The 17,711-nt window shown below is 40.1% G+C and overlaps 1 protein-coding gene across 1 annotated transcript in view; it reads right to left on the minus strand.

Annotated features, from left to right (window-relative positions):
- The window catches only part of SEL1L (SEL1L adaptor subunit of SYVN1 ubiquitin ligase), a 45,057-nt gene that overhangs the window by 15,047 nt on the left and 12,299 nt on the right, over positions 1–17,711 (minus strand). The window contains exons 4-11 of the mRNA XM_081135464.1: positions 12,349–12,516; positions 10,433–10,538; positions 9,473–9,635; positions 7,004–7,057; positions 6,852–6,911; positions 4,865–4,946; positions 4,347–4,501; positions 1,919–1,975 (exon numbers count right to left, since the gene is read on the minus strand). Of these exons, the coding sequence (XP_080991590.1) occupies positions 1,919–1,975; positions 4,347–4,501; positions 4,865–4,946; positions 6,852–6,911; positions 7,004–7,057; positions 9,473–9,635; positions 10,433–10,538; positions 12,349–12,516 (845 nt within the window). The remainder of the gene's footprint in view (positions 1–1,918; positions 1,976–4,346; positions 4,502–4,864; positions 4,947–6,851; positions 6,912–7,003; positions 7,058–9,472; positions 9,636–10,432; positions 10,539–12,348; positions 12,517–17,711) is intronic.

Here is a 17,711-nt window from a genome sequence, read left to right on the forward strand (position 1 = left end):
ATCTCAGCATGCTGGTCCTCAGAGCGCCTGAAGTGCCGCAGGGAACATACTGCCGCAGTCAGACAATGCGTATCTCAGTACTGCTTCCCCTTGCTCTCTGCACTCTGGGCACACCAGCCTTCTTCCTTCCTGCTTCAGGACCTGTGCGAATACTGTTCTTTTCTGCCTGAAATAATTTTACCTCCAGGCTGAACTTGAGTGTCATCCATCTCTCCTCAGAGACAACTGCCACCTCCCTCTCATGAATCTGTTATTGGACCCTCTACTTCTCCTTAGTAACAATAATCACAATTTACTACGTGTTTTTGGTGTGATCATTTTAAATACATCAAATGCTTCTATTAAACCTTAAAGCTCTGTAAGGACTCAAGGACCAAAGCTATTCTGTCCAGCATTGTATCTGGAATGCCTAGCAATGAATGGCACACAGGAGGTGCTCAATTATTTTTTTAATTAGTACAGGCATGTGCTGGGAACTCCTTTCCTCCCTCTCTGAAGGTTGTGGAATTAATCACTGTGCAGCTTCTCCCCAGGTAGGCAGCACACACCACCAAGAGTAGTTCAAACCTTGTTGTGCAAAAGTTATGCAGCAAACTTACCTAGAACTCTGTCCTCTCCTGACAGTTTAATTAACCAGCTTAGCTGATGCTTCACTGGCCTAATGACATATAGTTCAATGACTTGAGGCAATAAAAGCTATCAAAATGCCATATGAATTTTTTAAAAGCATAGATATCTGGCATAGTTTTGTTGATAAGTGTATTTGGTTAAGATCTAATTCTTAGAGTTGACGGGATATGGTATATGAAATAACCCTCATTAGAATAGTTAACTGGCATGGTAGAAAAACAGAGCTTTATGAGCCTGACAAGCATTCACAGAGAAGTTGCTATGTGCTAGGCACTGCCAGGTGCTGGGGAAAAGTGGCAAACAAGGCAGACACAGCCCATGCTCTTTTGGACCTTATGTTCTAGCAGAGGAATCAATTTAATTAACTAATTTACACAGTTAACTAATTCACAGTGGATAAGGAATACAGATTTTTCAGAAATCCTAACAGAAAATGACCGATTCCTGGAGCAGGGTTGGGTCAGAAGAGATATTAGAAGAAAATATATTGCAGGTGAGTTCTGGAGGATGACCAGGAATTAACAAGGTGAAGAAGGGGTTGGGGCAATATTTACATTAGACGGACAGGCTAGCATTCCAGAAGCCCTGAGACAGAGAGGTTCCTGATATTTTCAAAGACCTGAGAAAAGGTCCGTGAGCCTGTGACTGAGATAGCAAGGGGCTGGTGAGATAAACAGAGATGGATACAGAGCCTTGCAGGTCATGTTAAAGGTCTGGTCTTTAAGCTACTAGAAATTGTGGACCACTCAAGAGTTTTAAGCAAGGGAACCAGAGATCAGATGTATAGTTTACAAAGACAGGCTACTGTTTAGGAAATTCAAGCAGCAGATAATTCACATGAGTGATGGGTGAAGTGATGGAAAAAAGGGAAGAGATGGTGACATTTAGGAAATAAAGCAGACAAAAGTTGATGACAGGATATAGACCTGACCACTATAGTTGTATACTCCTAATTTCTCATAAACTCAACAATGAATTTTCCTCAGTTCTATGAAATACTTTCTAATGGAAGTTTTAAGACATACTTCAATCACATATCTATAGAAAATAAAGACATTGCTTATATATTTTTGGCAGTACTGAAACCTAGGTTTTAGAATTAATAAAATCTTTGCCACCGCATACGAGGTATAATCAGCTTCCTCGGGTTGATAGATCTCTAAAGTTCTTTCTGATAGCTGTCTTAATAACACCAGCTTGATACTGTCATTGACTTAGCAAGAAATATATTTGGAGAATTATCTCTACTATAACAGGTAGTGTAAAATCCTAGGAACAGGAAAGTTACCTGATGATTCTGTTCCACTCCACGCCCTCCATGCAGGTGCAGTTGTCCCAGACCGACCTGAAAATGAACAAAAATGAGGCAAAAGTTAATGGCAGCCTCTGGCATATGATTACATTAGACCCACAAGAAACCACTTGGTCATAAAGAGGTTTCTGTTTATAACTCAAAAAATAAAAGATTTAGCCTTAACTCCTGAAGATATTACACTACTTTAATCTACATTTTTTTCAACTGAAAATGTCTGCTTTTAATATAAGGTATCTTACTGAAATGGAGGAGAAATAAAGGCATTTTCAGATAAACCAAAACTGAATCTGCCACCAATGAATCTACTCTAGAGGATGTTAATCAGGAAAAAGGAGAATTACCCCGGGAAGCCTGAAGATGCAGCAAGAAATAAAGAGCAGTGGAAAGGCACATTGGTGAGTCTAAATTATATGGATTACATAAAATAACAGAATCTTGTGGGGTTCAAAAATATGTAGAATTAAAACACACACACTCAAACCAAAAGAAGGTAAGAAAGAAGAGAAAGCCTGGCCGGGCGTGGCTCAGTGACTGAGCATTGACCTAGGAGCCAGGAGATCACCGTTCGATTCCCAGTCAGGGCACATGCCCAGGTTGTGGGCTTGATCCCCAGCAGGGAGCATGCAGGAGGCAGCCGATCAATGACTCTCTCATCATTGATGTTTCTCTCTCTCTCCCTCTTCCTTCTTCTCTCTGAAATCAATAAAGATATATTAAAAAAGAAAGGAGAAAAAAAAAAAAAAAGGAAAAGTAAAATAAAAGATAGCAGTAAGATAGGAAATTTAAACCTAAATATATCATTAATTACTCCAATTAAGACTGTCGGAATGGATTAAAAAAAACAAAAACTAGTCATATGATGCTTACAAAAGACATACCTTAAACATAAGAAGGCTGAAAGTACAAGATAGAAAAGGTATTCCATGTAAGTAACTAACCGGAAACAATAGTGTCTCTATGCTAGTAAAGCATTTCCAGAAATAAGAGGACATTTCATGAAAGAAAAGTCAGTTCAACAGAAAGATAACAATAGTAAGTCCATATGCTCTCAACATGGCCTAAAGTACAGGCTGGGGCAAAAATAGATTTATAGTTGTTCATATAGAAAATAATGCAATAGTTAATAAATGATAATACAAGAATAAACTCTGTGCTTCAAGTACTCACTACTGTAAACCTACCTTTGCCCCACCCTGTATACAAATCAAAATTGACAGAACTAAGAGTAGAAAGAGACAAACCCACATTCAGAGTGGGAAATCTAAACAATACTGTCTCAGTACTGGACAGAAAAAGCAGACCAATTCAGTAGGAACTCAAAAGATTTGAACGACAGGATTAGGAAACATAACTCAGTTGACACACATAGAATACTGTAAACAATGACTGTAAAATTCATATTCTTGCCTGGTCAGTGTGGCTCAGCGATTGAGCATCGCCCTATGATTCAGGAGATCTCTATTTGATTCTAGGTCAGGGCACATGCCTGGGTTGAAGGCTCAATCCCCAATGTGGGGCCTGCAAGAGGCAGCCGATCAATAACTCTCTTATCATTGATGTTTCTATCTCTCTCCCTCTCCCTTTCTCTCTCTGAAACCAATAAAGATATATTAAAAAAAAAAAAGTATCTATTGCTAATCTCTGTATTCCTGAATCAGAAAGAACTGTAAACTTAATAGAAAAAAAAGATGTTGAAGTTCTCCTTTTTATTATGTCATCAAAATATCCCACGAAACAACAAATTATATGATACTTTGATGGATATCTACATTTACAATAAACACACCTATTTCTTTCTGTCTTTTTTTAAAATATATCTTTATTGATTTCAGAGAGAGGAAAGGACAGGGAGTGAGAGAGAATCATCAATGATGAGAGAGTCACTGATCGAGCCCGCAACCCGGGCATGTGCCCCTACTGGGAATCGAACCCCAATCGCCTGGATCCTAGGTTGACGCTCAACCGCTGAGCCACGCCCGGCTGGGCTTCTTTCTGTTCTTGACTTTGAGAAAATTATGATCTAAGATAAGCAAAAGGAACATGAACAGTAAGTAGTTCTAAAGAGCATCTGAAACTCCAGATGTTCCAGAGACTTTTTGTTTAGAGAAAGTGACAGTTTCTGTCCTTAGTGACTCCATGAAGAGCCTTTATCATCATTGTAATGCTGCTCCCATCAAGCAGCGGTTTTCAACTGTGGTGCACAGCAGAGACACCTGCTGGGTTTTAGGAACCATGAATGCCTAGTCCGCATCCCAGAAGAATCCAAATGGAGTATCTTGAGAGTGTGGGACTAGTGTGTAGCTAATAATAATGTTCTGAGTAACTGCTGAGAGCAATAGAAGTGTTACTTACAGATGTAGTGCTTGCCCCGGGACCGTCATACAATGCATTAAGCACATACCTGTGCTTGCACATCCCCCTTTTCAGCCAGGAACTGGTAATACTGAATCAAATCTTCCTCTAGCATCCCACTGTTCATCCCTGGGTTTTCCACCTCGTCTGGCAGCCGTATTCTCTGTACTACGGAGCCTCCTGTCAGCGAGATGTCACTAGCAACTGAAACAGAGGGACAAGGGAATGATGTGGACGAAAGTGAGGACTATCCCACAGAGAAGTACAGTTCCAGCTGCCAGGTGTTGACAGACACCATGGTACAGGAAACTGTTCCTACAGCCGTCTACAGAATACAAAACAGTAATCTAGAGTAAATTTAGCTTTTTCCACAAAATATTTAAGTAGAGCCCATAGCAAAATTTAAAGAAAGGTATGTACTTCTTAGTCAAGTAGTGTAAAGATGATTCCACTTGAAAGAGCCATTTATTTCAAGTAGTACAATAAAAGTAGATGCACTTAAAATTAATTGGTTTTTTTTTGGTTTTGTTTTTTGTTTTGCAAGGTGAAAGGCAAAAAGATAGATACCATGATTGGCGACGAGACGGTAATGAGTCAGTGCGGATTCACAACTCTGCAGGACTCCAATGCCGGCCCAGTAGCGGTAACCCTGTAACACAGCCTCAGTAAGAAGACGGCAGTTTCACATGCTTCAGTGCATCCTGGCTGGAACAAACACAGCTAACCATCCTCACAACGCAATTCTGCTGTCCTCCCCTCCAAGGACACTATAGGACACTATCACCTCATTTGTCCTGAGTTTTAGGTCATGAGGCAATTTATTTAGCCACTTCAACAATCAGACTACAGCTAAGAACTAGGAAATAAAAAATAAACTTCCCAGAGTAATCAAAATAGATGCAATGAACTTTATGTGTGCAGTGTACGCATTTACCTATAGAAGAAATTACAGACTTTATTCTTAGTTTAGACACAATTTTAACAAAAAAGGGTTAATCTTCCAAACTAGCAAAGAAGCAACAAATCAGCAAAACAGTGAGGTCAAGGGACTACTAGAAGGAGCCCAGCAATAAGTGACCTCAGAATAAGGGGAAAGATGGCTAATTATAAAGAGCAAGGAACAGAAAGTAGAGCTCTCTAAAGTCATTTAGCACAGACTCAAAATAACTTTACAAACTTTAACAATCCTTAGGGAATTACTATATAACAGCATGTATGATATTTAATGTTCTTATTCCGTAGCCACTGCTGAAGACTGGTAAGTAACTAGAACAAACTCTTATATTTCACTTATTTAAACTCCCTCAGCGATTGAGCCTTGTAAACAGGACCAAGTCCATGTAAACAGGATAAAGTCCATACTGCTTGGCATGATGCACAGCTGCTTATGTGATTCCTGTCTACCTACCCTGCTCACAAACTACCTGGCATTCTACTCTCCAGCCACTTAGGTGCTTGTGTTTTCTTGCAAACACCACGTCCTTCCTGTTGCTGTCCCTCTGCATACTATATTGCTCATGCTGGCCTGGACACCCTCTCCTTCTTCACTGACTCACTCACCACAATTTATCCCATAAGAACCAGTTTCTTTCCTCAGAAGAACCTCCTTAAATCCCTCTCCTTCCAATGCCAGTGCGGGTTAGACGACTTTCTAGGCGATTCCCTGACATTCTCATGCTATACTACAATGGGCTCCTTACTTATGCCTTCCTGTCTCAAGTTTGTTGCGAGCCAGAACTATATCTTATTCCTCTTTGGAATCCCAACAACATGTACTCAATAAATATTTTTGGAATATACAGGTAAAACTAGTTAGGATCCACCCAGCTGGCCAGAGAAATAGATTTTCCTTCTTTTTAAGTCTCATGTCTCATCAATGACCAAGCCTATAGACCCATTTCCAGATTTTGGACTGGTTTTCCTGCTTTCCGTCTTATTTCTGCTCAATCTACCCTTTATATTCCTGTAAGAATGAACTGACATATTCATTTGAAACATAGTAATGTGGGCTAGAGGTCATGTGACTTAGCCACAGTCAGTTTAAAGTACAAGGCACATTAAACACCCCAGCAGTAAAAATTTCAGTGGAAAGATTCTCCATGTTACCACTAAGCCACTTAAGTGATCAATTTATCAGATGACACATAAAAGATACTCTGTAATGAACTTTATAGGACCACTAGTTCTTTATAGTAAGTCCTCCATCAATTTCAATGTAAAATCTATAACAACCAATCTAAAAAAATGACTCTGTTAAACAGTTCCAACTTACAAAAAATAATTTAAAAAAAGAGTGGTTTATCAGATATTTATTTCAAGGGCAATCAGCCAAACTAGTCATTTTCACGAAAAATTGTGAACTCTTACCAATTTTCATCCACAGATAGATTCAATTATTGTATTTATTAATAAGAAGAATGTTCAATTGAGTATTTGGTCATAGTGAATATAGGTTAACCTCAATCATGAAAGAAAAGAAAAACCATGGCCATTTGTTAACCAAAACTTCTTCTGCTACTCAATATTACTATCCTTCCATTTAAGTCTTACTTACCAAAATCATGTGGGCTATTAAGTTGCCTCCAAGAGCTCCAAAAGTATAATATACAAGGGCCTGTGAATGAACAAAAGATGCTTAACTGAACATAGGAACATATATTTACTCAATTCAAAATGTCATGTATAATGAAATTTTAATAATATTACCTTTGCCTGACTTGAATTAACACCAAGTCCGGAGGCATAGAGAAAGCCAAGGGCCTGAAATAAAATGATAAAAGAATTCTTCTTTGATGAAGGTTTATCCAAGACAGGCATAGTTTTATGAATTATGAGAAGAGAAAAGGATCTTTAAATGCTAAACAATTTGAGCTGTTCCAAGTATGTACAGCTTGGATTAAAGAGCCTCAGAAATGCATTCAAGGTTTTACAAATTACACAATAACAATGAAATATAACTAAATAAGTCATACTGTTTAGCTTAAAGATTAAAGATAGTTTAATAAATTATTAACTAGGAAGACAAGGCTGAACACAAGCATGGCTTTTACTTGATCTTGATGAACAGCTGTTATGAGAACAGAACAATTCCTATATCATTACATCAATGCAAAGGGGCACACACAATGAAAATGGGTAAGAGATTGCCAAGAGGCACTATCCCAGGAACACAAATAGGCAGCCAGGGGTTAAGTTGAAGCAGTAAGGAAGAAAGGTCACTTTACAATGCTAGAGCACATAATTTTCTAAAAAAAGTCAACCAACCAAACAATGCACTGGTCAAGTCCTACTCTGCTCTCTGAGGGTCTTCCTCAGTGACATCAAACTATTAGCAAAAGTTATAAAGGCAGGGACTAGTCTCATCAAAACACAAGCTCTCCTGCATTTCCTGGCCTCCCTTGTAGTTATGTAGGGTTATGTGCCTGGGATGTGGCCAGAAGGGATGTAAGCCATTTTTAGACCTGGCTTTTAAAAACATCCCAGGAAAGCCTCCAGCCCTCTCTTCATGGCCTAGAAGCCCCATGTTCCAGAGGGTGTAGTGATATGCAGGAAGCAGCCCTTGACCCTCGGTCACCATTTAGAAGAGAGGGATGCAGGCAGGAGAGCTGCATGGAACCCGGCATAAGAAGAAACACCTGTAGGGTTAAGACACTGTGATTCTGGTGCTTTGTTCCATCAGCTAGAATTAATTACTGCAGAGAGAGTGTTTTGCAATATATAAAGCACTGTGGCATTGTAAGGGTCTATTATTAGAGGGAAAAGATGCCTTAAAAGTATTAAACTATTCTCCAGACCAGAATGTGTCTGAAGATAAAGAATATATATGTGAATATTATATAAACTGATTTATACAAAGAAGAGAAAAATGCTTTGAAAACAAAAGGAGCATTTAAGACATAACCTGTTTATAAACTAAAACCAAGACTACCTAAGAGTTGCGGTCTGTTTAGGTGTTCAGTCCTACAGAAAACAATGGTCACAATTCCTGTTAATGTTGAAATAGCCTGAAAACAGGCTTCTTCTAGCTGTGACGAGAAATTTTATCTTTAAGCTAATCCAAGACCTTCAATAAACCTGAATTACTGAAGGCATTTTGCATAAATAAGGTGGCCTCCTAAATCCAGGTGTCAACCTTACCATTGCTAATGGGGAATCAAACAGACATTATCAAATGGTGTGACGTAATACGGAAGAGGAACATCCCCATAATGCAGTCTAACCAGAAATATTTTACTTGAGTTACAGCCTTTAGCTGTGACATCCAGTTTATAGGAAATATAGATGACGAAAAACAAACTAAAGGACACCATGAAGAAGTAAATAGATAAACTGAGGTAGGACACTCTACAGAAAAACTGGCCCTTTATAACACAGAAAAAAAGAGAAAGGAAGTGGTTATGCTAGAAATAACAACCAAATATAAAGGAAAGTCCTGGACTGGATACTGGTTTGGACAAAACAGGTATAAAGGAAATGTTTTGTTCAACAGTGTCTGAATATGGTATGAGTATATGATGTAAAAAATTACTAGGATGAAAAGGTGAAGGTTGATGATTGAAAAGGGCACATAATGGAACAGTAGGGCACGTAAGGGCACGTAATTTAATTTATTAATTAAAATAAACTCCTTATTTTAATAAAGAATTTGTATGTATCTACACACAAAGAGAAAGGTCTGGAAGGGTGTGCATGTACTAACATATTACCAATGCTCATGTCTAGCTGGTACATATGTGATGTTTACTTTCTTAGCATTTTTAGTTTTCTAGTTTTTATAATGGACAGGTACTGCTTCTATAATAGGTATTTTTTTTAAACACCAAATTAGTAAGAGCTGGAGCATCTGAACTTTGGAAAGTAATGCAATGGTGAGTAATTTCAGGTAAAAGCCAATTACCTTCATGTTTCATTCTCTACAGATCTAATTTGGAAAACTACAAACATAATTGTGGCAAGATGCAACAGCAAAACGTGTTAAGTGACCATAAATGTTCTCAGACAAAGGAAAAAGATTGTCTAAGAAGATTGGTAAAATCATCTGCCACAAAATTAATATTTAAAGGTATTTTACCTGCCATTCTTATTTGTCAAAAGAAGTCAGGGCATAAAGAGTAAACTGCAGTTAAATAAACAAGTGCTGTGTCTGAAGAGATTCTCCAATGAAAGTACACTTACAGTCTGTCCCTTGGGAGAGCCTTCCTCAGTCAACTTCTCAAACATCTGTTTAGCTGCCTGGATGTTCTGTGTCAGGTAATCACCAAACAAAAGAGCATATGACACTCTCTCCAGGGCCTTGGTATGGTTCATGCTTGCTGCCTTTTGAAGATACCGATATGCTCTTTAAATGTAAACAATTAAAAAACACATTAGCAATACTTTGGAACCTTCATTAAATTTTTTAAAGATCTACTGAAATGCAACATAAATGATTTCCTTATTCTATAGTCATATTAGTTGTGTATATAGACAACATTCTGGCTACTTTGTTTTTACATAAAGTACCAGTACTGTCATCCTAATATCCTACAATAATCTAATTACACTAATAGTAATTCTCAAAACTATTAAAAACATTAACTACATGTGCAATGAAAGAAGTGTAATAATATGGTGTCCAGTAAATAATCCAATGATAACCATTGCAATTTTCTTTTTAAATATTTGCACAGACTGTAACAGAAGTCGGCTGAAATTGAAGGGACATAAAATATTAGGAGATAGTCACTTGTTTTACGTTCTTTCAAAGTGTAAATTCCTAAATTCTAGTCTTTGTCTCCAAGAAAATTACAAAGCAAATACAAAAAACTAAACACCTGGCAATTCCTTAGTTTTATTTTATGTCATTTTAAATTCTGAATAGCGTATATATTCTTGGTTCTTAGGAACTACAACGTTAGTCAATTATCTCCATTTTGCTCACTGTTCATTGTTGTGATCAGTATTTACCACCTTTTTCTCCCAACAAGCTAAAATCTGGTCAAAGCAATGCCACTGAGGTCCATATATGGTATTCAATTTTTTGTACTGCAACTTAAGAAATCCTGTTTTGGCAAAACGCTTTTTAAAAAGTACATAGTTTTTTCTCTCTGTGACAGCCTATCTGAGGGGAGGCATGGACTCCGCAGTGCTACCTACTCTCTTTTTTGGCTTTTCTTATTGCTTCCATTGAGGATTTTCATCCCAGTCTGGTACATCATTTCTGCTTCCTGCATTTGCCGTCTTTTAGTAGCCTCTTCTTCAGCTAAAAACAAAATGTCAGATGCACTTAAATGGATTTTAATTCTATACCAATTATTTATCACACACCAACATGTATTCTGCCTTTTGGGTAGTCATACAAACACAATTACTGATCTTTCACTCTTTACAAAGCTGACTCCAAAGACACATGATTTAAGTGTGGCCTTTTACCTGACAAAAGATAAGACTTAAAAAACACACAACTCATTTAAACCACTTTCAGAGGAAGCAATATCAACCTGCTATTGGGGGTACTTTTTTGCTAGCAATTCTAAAACTTTTAATGTAATTTAACCAAAATTTCAGTAGTAGCTTATGATTATATGCCAAGGTCAGCTAAAATGAGGACAGAAGGATACTGATAAATAGAAAAATACCATTTTAGTCAAAGGACACTTTAGCCTCACCTGAAATGCTATATATCTTTGTAAGGAGAAAGTATTTAATGAATTACATAATAAAAAATTTGCAAAAAATTGACTTTTATTAAATATATTTCTTGACTAATGTTCTCTATTTTTTTCTATGCATTGATACAATACTGAAAATCACAGTGTTGTTACAGATTTCTCAAAAATTACTTTGCTACTGTAATATAGTACTGTACCAGAAATCTAGAACTCATTAAAAGACATCTGAATATTTCATTAGGATCAATATTTCTAGAAACAGAAGTGAGTTCTTGTATATTAAAAAATCTGATTGTATTACACCAAGTACCTAATCATACTGGCCTACCTCCAAGGATGGGCTATATCTGATGTTATCTTCTAGGAATGCCTAATTATCTATCAGAGCCATTATTTTGAAAGTGTTATTTGGAACCAAGGGAGATATGCTCAAGACTTTCTGTTGTTTTTTAATAGTTATAAAGCTGTTCCTGAAAAAATACCTTTAGAGGTCAGCCCTTTCATACTGACATTAATATGCTGGAAAGTTAAATATACATAATTTGTCAAATGTTACCCAAGCACAGCACATCTTACTCAAAGTGTTTTTTAAAGATTTTTTAAAAACTGATTTTAGAGCCCGGCTGGGTGTGGCTCAGCGGTTGAGCATCAGCCTAGGATCCAGGAGATTACAGTTTGATTCCTGGTCAGGGAACATGCCTGTGTTGTGGGCTCGGTCTCCAAGGGGGGCGTGTAGGAGGCAGCCGATCAATGATTAATCATTGATGTTTCTATCTCTCTCTCCCTCTCCCTTCCGCTCTCTGAAATCAATAAAGATATATTTTTTTAAAAAAAATTGATTTGAGAGAGAGAGAGGAAGGGAAAGAGAGAAACATTGATGTGAGTATGGAACATCAATGGGCTGCCTCCTGCGTGCTCCCTACTGGGGAATCAAGCATGCAACCCTCGAAAGTGCCCTATTACTTTAACAGGAAACCTCTTGGTACACAGGACAGCGCCCAACCAACTGAGCCACACTGGCCAGGCCTCAAAGTGTTTTTTAAAAGGTATTATTTTTCTTCTAACCACTCTTAACCTTCCATAATGCTGTTTCCTTTACTGTTAAAAAATGTTTTACATTTAACAATTTAGCAGCCTGCCTGAGGGTTTGCAGAACAACTTGTGCATGTAACAGAAAACCATCTCTAAATAAGACACAGTGTGATAAGCTGCCCGAGTGACAGGCTGGAAATAAGTACACTACATGCTTCCTGTGCTGAAGTCCATTCTTTAAGGCTGTAACCACATTATCAACGCTGACCATGTCTGTCAAGGGTGGGAAACAGATGGCTAGAGAAGGCCTTAAAGATGCTGTCTGAGGCATCAGCAATGTGGACATGCCTCCTACGGATCAATACTTACTTTCACAAAAGCCCCACTTTTCATCTGCCTTGTAGTCATAGGTTGTAGCACACCACAGCCTGCCATCTTCCCTCCCATCTGAGGTACACTCGTCATATTCCTTATCCAGGAAAAGAAAAGGGAAGTGGCAGGGTGCCCCATGTGCTGTGCCTTCAATGGCTGTCAAAGCTGGAAAAATAAAAAGAAATCTAAACATGAACAGCATCTGTGGTATTCTTGTTTAACACTGTCAATTTTAACTACTAGAATTTAAAGACAAAGATACATGATTTGGAATGGGGAACATAAAAAGCCCAGCACCAAGTCCATTCGGGGATGACCTGAAGGTGAGTCAACTTAGCCGACTACCCAGCTCTGTATCTAGCTTAGGATTTCTGACGGCCTTGAGATACAACAACTTTAGAAGGCCGTCTACCGTACAACTTCTGCCTAACTAGTGGGCAAAAGGTAAGGCAAATGCGAATGAATCAATTCCACTGCTCGGCACAACTCTCCTCTTTTCGATTTGACTGCCGTAAGTCAATTTCTTCAATAATATAAAGTTATACGGGAAAATGATCCCCCAGGCAAAGTTAATCACTCATGTACTCCTCTGTGATCCTAAGGCATTTTATCAGAGCACTTACCATACATACTGAGGTTCTTTCTTTACCATACACAGCTCCCACTAGACTTTGGGCTTGTTAAGGTTGGAGACCATGTCTCCAATTTGTTCCCTAAGTTCTGAGTATCTCCTAGATGCTGGGAATGAGGTGGAGCAGAGGTCTCTGCTCTACAGAACTTACTGTCTACCAAGGAAAAGAGACATTAAACAAAAGTGTGACCCATGTGATGGAAAGGAAAGCCTCCTGTCAGGAACTGAAGTTTACACTGAACCTCACGGATGTATAGAAGCACGAAGTGGTTGAAAGGCTGCAGGGTGGGGCAGGGAGAAGTATTATAGGCAGAGGGAACACGTGTGTTAAGAATCAAAAGAAAATAAGCATGGTACATTAGACAAAATAAATAGAGTTCATTGTTAGGATGGTTTACCTATGGCCTGTTTTACTCAATAAGCTTTATTTAACATTTTCGTCCAAGCATGTTTTTTCTCCATAGTTTGGGGCCACTGACACAAGCAAGCCCATCTGCAAGCAAAGACAGGACCTGACCATTCTGCTTGACCAAGGCTACACCCGCAAAACATCCTGTTATCCTCCAAGACATCCTGTTACTCTGACAATTCTTCACGGCTGGCGCCTGCAACACTGGCCCTGCACTGTACCCCATCTTAAGCCCCTATACAAGAAAGCCTGACTCCACTTGCGGGGCTGACACCGTATTGTTGGTCTCAGCCCACTGTGAGAGAGTGCTTCAATAAAACCTTCGAAAACCTCTCAGTGCTTCTCGGCCTGGTTCCTCTCGGCACTGACCTAATATTCAGGAGGCCGGAACATGCAGCATGAGTGCCACAGCGGAAGAGAGGAGAGGCTAAAGAAGCATGAAGAAGCCTGATTAGGGAGGTCCTGGCAAATCTTATTAAAGAGTTTGGACTTTACCTGAGAACAATGGAACTCACTTAACAGTTTTAAGTAGAAGTGACACGCTCATACTTGCATTTTATTAAGACAGCGGACAATGTAAAGGAGGCAAGCAAAGCTGGATGCAAGGTGACTGTCTAAAGCTGTGACAGTAATCTAATGAGAGGTAATGAAGCATAAAGGGGATCGGGGAATGAAAGAAGGGGAAACACTAGTGATCCTGAGGAAGTAGAAACGGTACTATTTACTGACCGACCAGATGTGCAGATGAGAGGAGAGAGGCGGCAAGGAAGGCTCCCAGGTACTAGGTTTCAGGAAGCGAGTAGAAGGTCATCCTCACTAAGATAGAAGCACCACCCTAACTGATCGAAGTGACTCACTGTACCTAAACAGTTTGGAAAAATAACGTGGTTTATGCTCAACATCTGTTTTCCTTCTCAAGTCTGTAATTTTGGTACATGTTAGACAGAGAGTGATTACGAGATTAGCCACCATTAAAAACTTAAAGTGCTGGGTCTCTAATGAGCTTCCCTGGAAGGTAGCATTTCACGTGTTGTCACATGTGCTAAGGGATTTAAGTGCGTCCTGCGTGGCTCCCCTTGGAAACTTGCACCTGGATTCCTTTGAACCTTGCCCCATGCTGATTTTGCTTTGTATTCTTTCACTATAATAAATCACAGCTGTGAGTACAACTATATGCTGAGTCCTCCCAGCAAATCACTGAACCTAGGCACAGTTTTGGAGACCCCCAACATTAGCTGGCATCAGACGTGGCGTTTGCTAGAATGAATGACCCTAACTCACTAAAATATGGTGGAATCGTTTAAGAAAGGAAGGACAGGGGCAGGGTAGGATGGATCTCTGGTGCCCGGTGAGTCACCGTGGTTACGGAGTCACCGTGGTATGCAGCAGCAGCTGAGCCGCTGTGTTGTGAGAGGTAAAAGTTACTTGCGGAATTTAAGGACAGATCCAACTCCAGGAGAGCAGGCTCGCTGGATTCCTCAGCTGCTTTGGGCCATGCTGGCTAAAGTGATAGTGCCTTTGGGTATGTCCTCTCCTCCAGATGAAGGAGGAAGGACTCCCAAATTCCCGAAGGTGAATGGGTCAAAATGTTAAAAACAGTGGGCTGGGGGCAGTGGTGAGGGGAAGGGAGTTAAATCAGGTCCCAGGGCTGGAGGCAAATTGTAGATAAACCAGAAAAAAAGGGAGGAAGGTAACATTCCAGCAGTTTTTTCCCAGCCTAGCTGCTGCTGCAGTAGCCTCCCCCTTCCTCCTCTGCATTCCAGCTGGATCCCTGGCAGCTGTGAAGTTAACAATGCAAATACTAAAGTCACTGCAAGGAGCTGAAGTAAATTTGCAGTGGGGGTGGGGGAAGGAAATGACAGTGGCTCTGTACTTTGTGGCTATCACATCTGAATGTATGGTAAAAATTGATATAAAGTGTTAAATGCTTGTAATTCCATATATGCCAGGGGAATCATCCTGATATCAGGGAAGCTGCACTAAAAGAAATGTATCAGGGGGACACATCTCCCATGCTTTTTGCCACTGGTGGGCACGGTGGAAGTTAAAGTCTTTGTGTACTGGAAACAGATCAAGTTTCTGTAACTGATGGGTTTTGCTATTGAGGAGGAGCAGAGTTTGCCAGCCAAAAATATGCCTTTTTGAGATATCATTTATTTTAAGCTGGTTATTTTTTAAAAACAAAAGGCTCAAGAAGAGCCTTTTACCTGCCCCTCCCCCCTCACCTGCCTAAAGGAATTCAGATTTTAAAAACACCTGCTCCAGGAAGGGAGATTACCTTAGGGTAGTATGAATTAAGTGTGGCAGACTGAAAAACCAGACTCCTGGTGTCCACTGTTTCTGGGTGGCCCTGCAAGAATTTGTTCACCAAATATTTTTTCCTCCCCACCTACCTGTGAATTGCCTATCTTCCCTTTGAAGCCCAAACCACTATCCCAGGCTCCCTTCTCCTTAGCTCAAAATGGCATTAAGTCTCAACTGCCCATTTGTCCATCCATCCCACAGTCTTCCAGAACCCCATATGTGCATATGTAATAAACTTGGTTACTTTCACCTGTTAATCTGTCTCATGTCTATTTTATTATTAGACCAGCCAGAAGAACAATGAGGAAAAAGGGGAAATTTCCACTCCCTCACACTATGGATGATAAAGAACTTTTGCTTATTGAAGCCTCTGGCAAGAGGGAGACATAAAGAAAGAGAGGTGATACACAGATGGAGATAGACTTTTGAAGTTCTAAGAAACAGATTTTGGTTTGCTAACAAGTGCCTGTGAAAGCAGAGGTCTGACCCTTAGAGACTGACGTGCATGTCTGTAACTGGTTCCATTTGGACTCAAAGGCAGACAAGAAAAAGGGGTGGAGGAAAGGGTTGGCTGCCACCTGGACTTCCTGGCACTGCAGCATCTTGTCTTTGCTGCTGCCATAGAAATGTCTCTGGCTTTTCAAAAATCTTGAATTTACAAATCCTAATTGCCTGGGCTTGATTCTAAGCTACAAGCTGATACTGTCTGGTACAGGCTCCAGGCTCCGCATGAGCTGTGCTGAAGTGAAAGCAGGCCTGGGCTCGATAAACAGAACTCACACACTGTGACCTCTGCACATGAGGTTACCTCTCTGTGGGCTACACTGTGAGGAAATCATGAATGTTGGGCTAACCTGTCTGAGTCACAGACAAATGCCCACAGGAAAGGCCTTGTTCTTTGCTGGGACCATCTGGAATCACACTGCTGGCTAGCTGCATCTCCTGACAGAGACTCACTGAACCTGTGACTATTGCCCAAAGCTACAAGTTGGGAGAGGATACCTCACAGGGACTGTGACCCTCCACTCACTGCTGACAGATGGAGAAGATTCCTGACCCCCTCTGGAACATGTCTTCCTGCGGCTCAATCCTTGTGCCTGGCTCTCCTGATTAGCTGCTGTTTGCAACAATCGACTGATGTCCTGACTCTGCTTCCCTCACCTTTCTCCTAGCGTACTCACCGCAGTGCAATCTGATTATTCATTGCAGCGCTCCTCAGAAAGGGCTTGACCTTTCCTAGGCTGCTCACTGGCCATGCGGAAGGAGGTTATGTAAACTGATTTTGAAATTTTTTGAAAATTCAGGATTTTGTCCTGATCAGTTCCTCAACATGATGTCTTTCTAGTTACGTTGTACAAAAATGTTTTTCTGTGAAGATGTTTCGCTCCTCTGGCACACAACCCCTCCAGACGAAAGGTCTGGATGAGAGTAGGGGATGATTGAAAAAATATAAAATTATGATTACTGGATGGAAACACTGATTTTGCAACAACCAAGGAAAATAAACCCAAACCCCTGCACCTAGAGAGGCACAAGAGAGGGCGAACAGTTATGATCTTTGTTTTCCAAACTTTTTCCAGGAACTTCGCCCTTTTCCTAAAGGAAAGCTCTCTGCACCTTTCCAAGCTGTTTAGAGTACTCTGAGTTCCAACAGCTGAGCCCATGATCACACCTGACAGGGCTGACTCAGGAGGTGGCTCAGCCCCTGCACTTTCCAAGCCAAAACCTCCAGATGTTGTCCACATTGGTGAGGTGGATGAACTGCTGTCATGGACAACAAAACCGTTTGGAACTGATTGGCAGTCTCTCTGAAACCAAGAACCAAACTAAATTATTTGAACTGGAAACCCTAGGATAAGACACCCATGGTGGGAGGCCACATCCTACTGCTTAACATGTGTCCTGCTTGGGATGTCCCAACGATTGCGAACTCTCAGTTTCCAGTGTTTCCACGCATTCCCTCACTATCATGACACCACCTCAGCCCTTGAAGGCTTTCTGGTCAACTAAAACTTC

This window comes from Miniopterus schreibersii, assembly GCF_964146895.1.
Source record: "Miniopterus schreibersii genome assembly, chromosome: 1".
Lineage (NCBI taxonomy): Eukaryota > Metazoa > Chordata > Mammalia > Chiroptera > Miniopteridae > Miniopterus > Miniopterus schreibersii.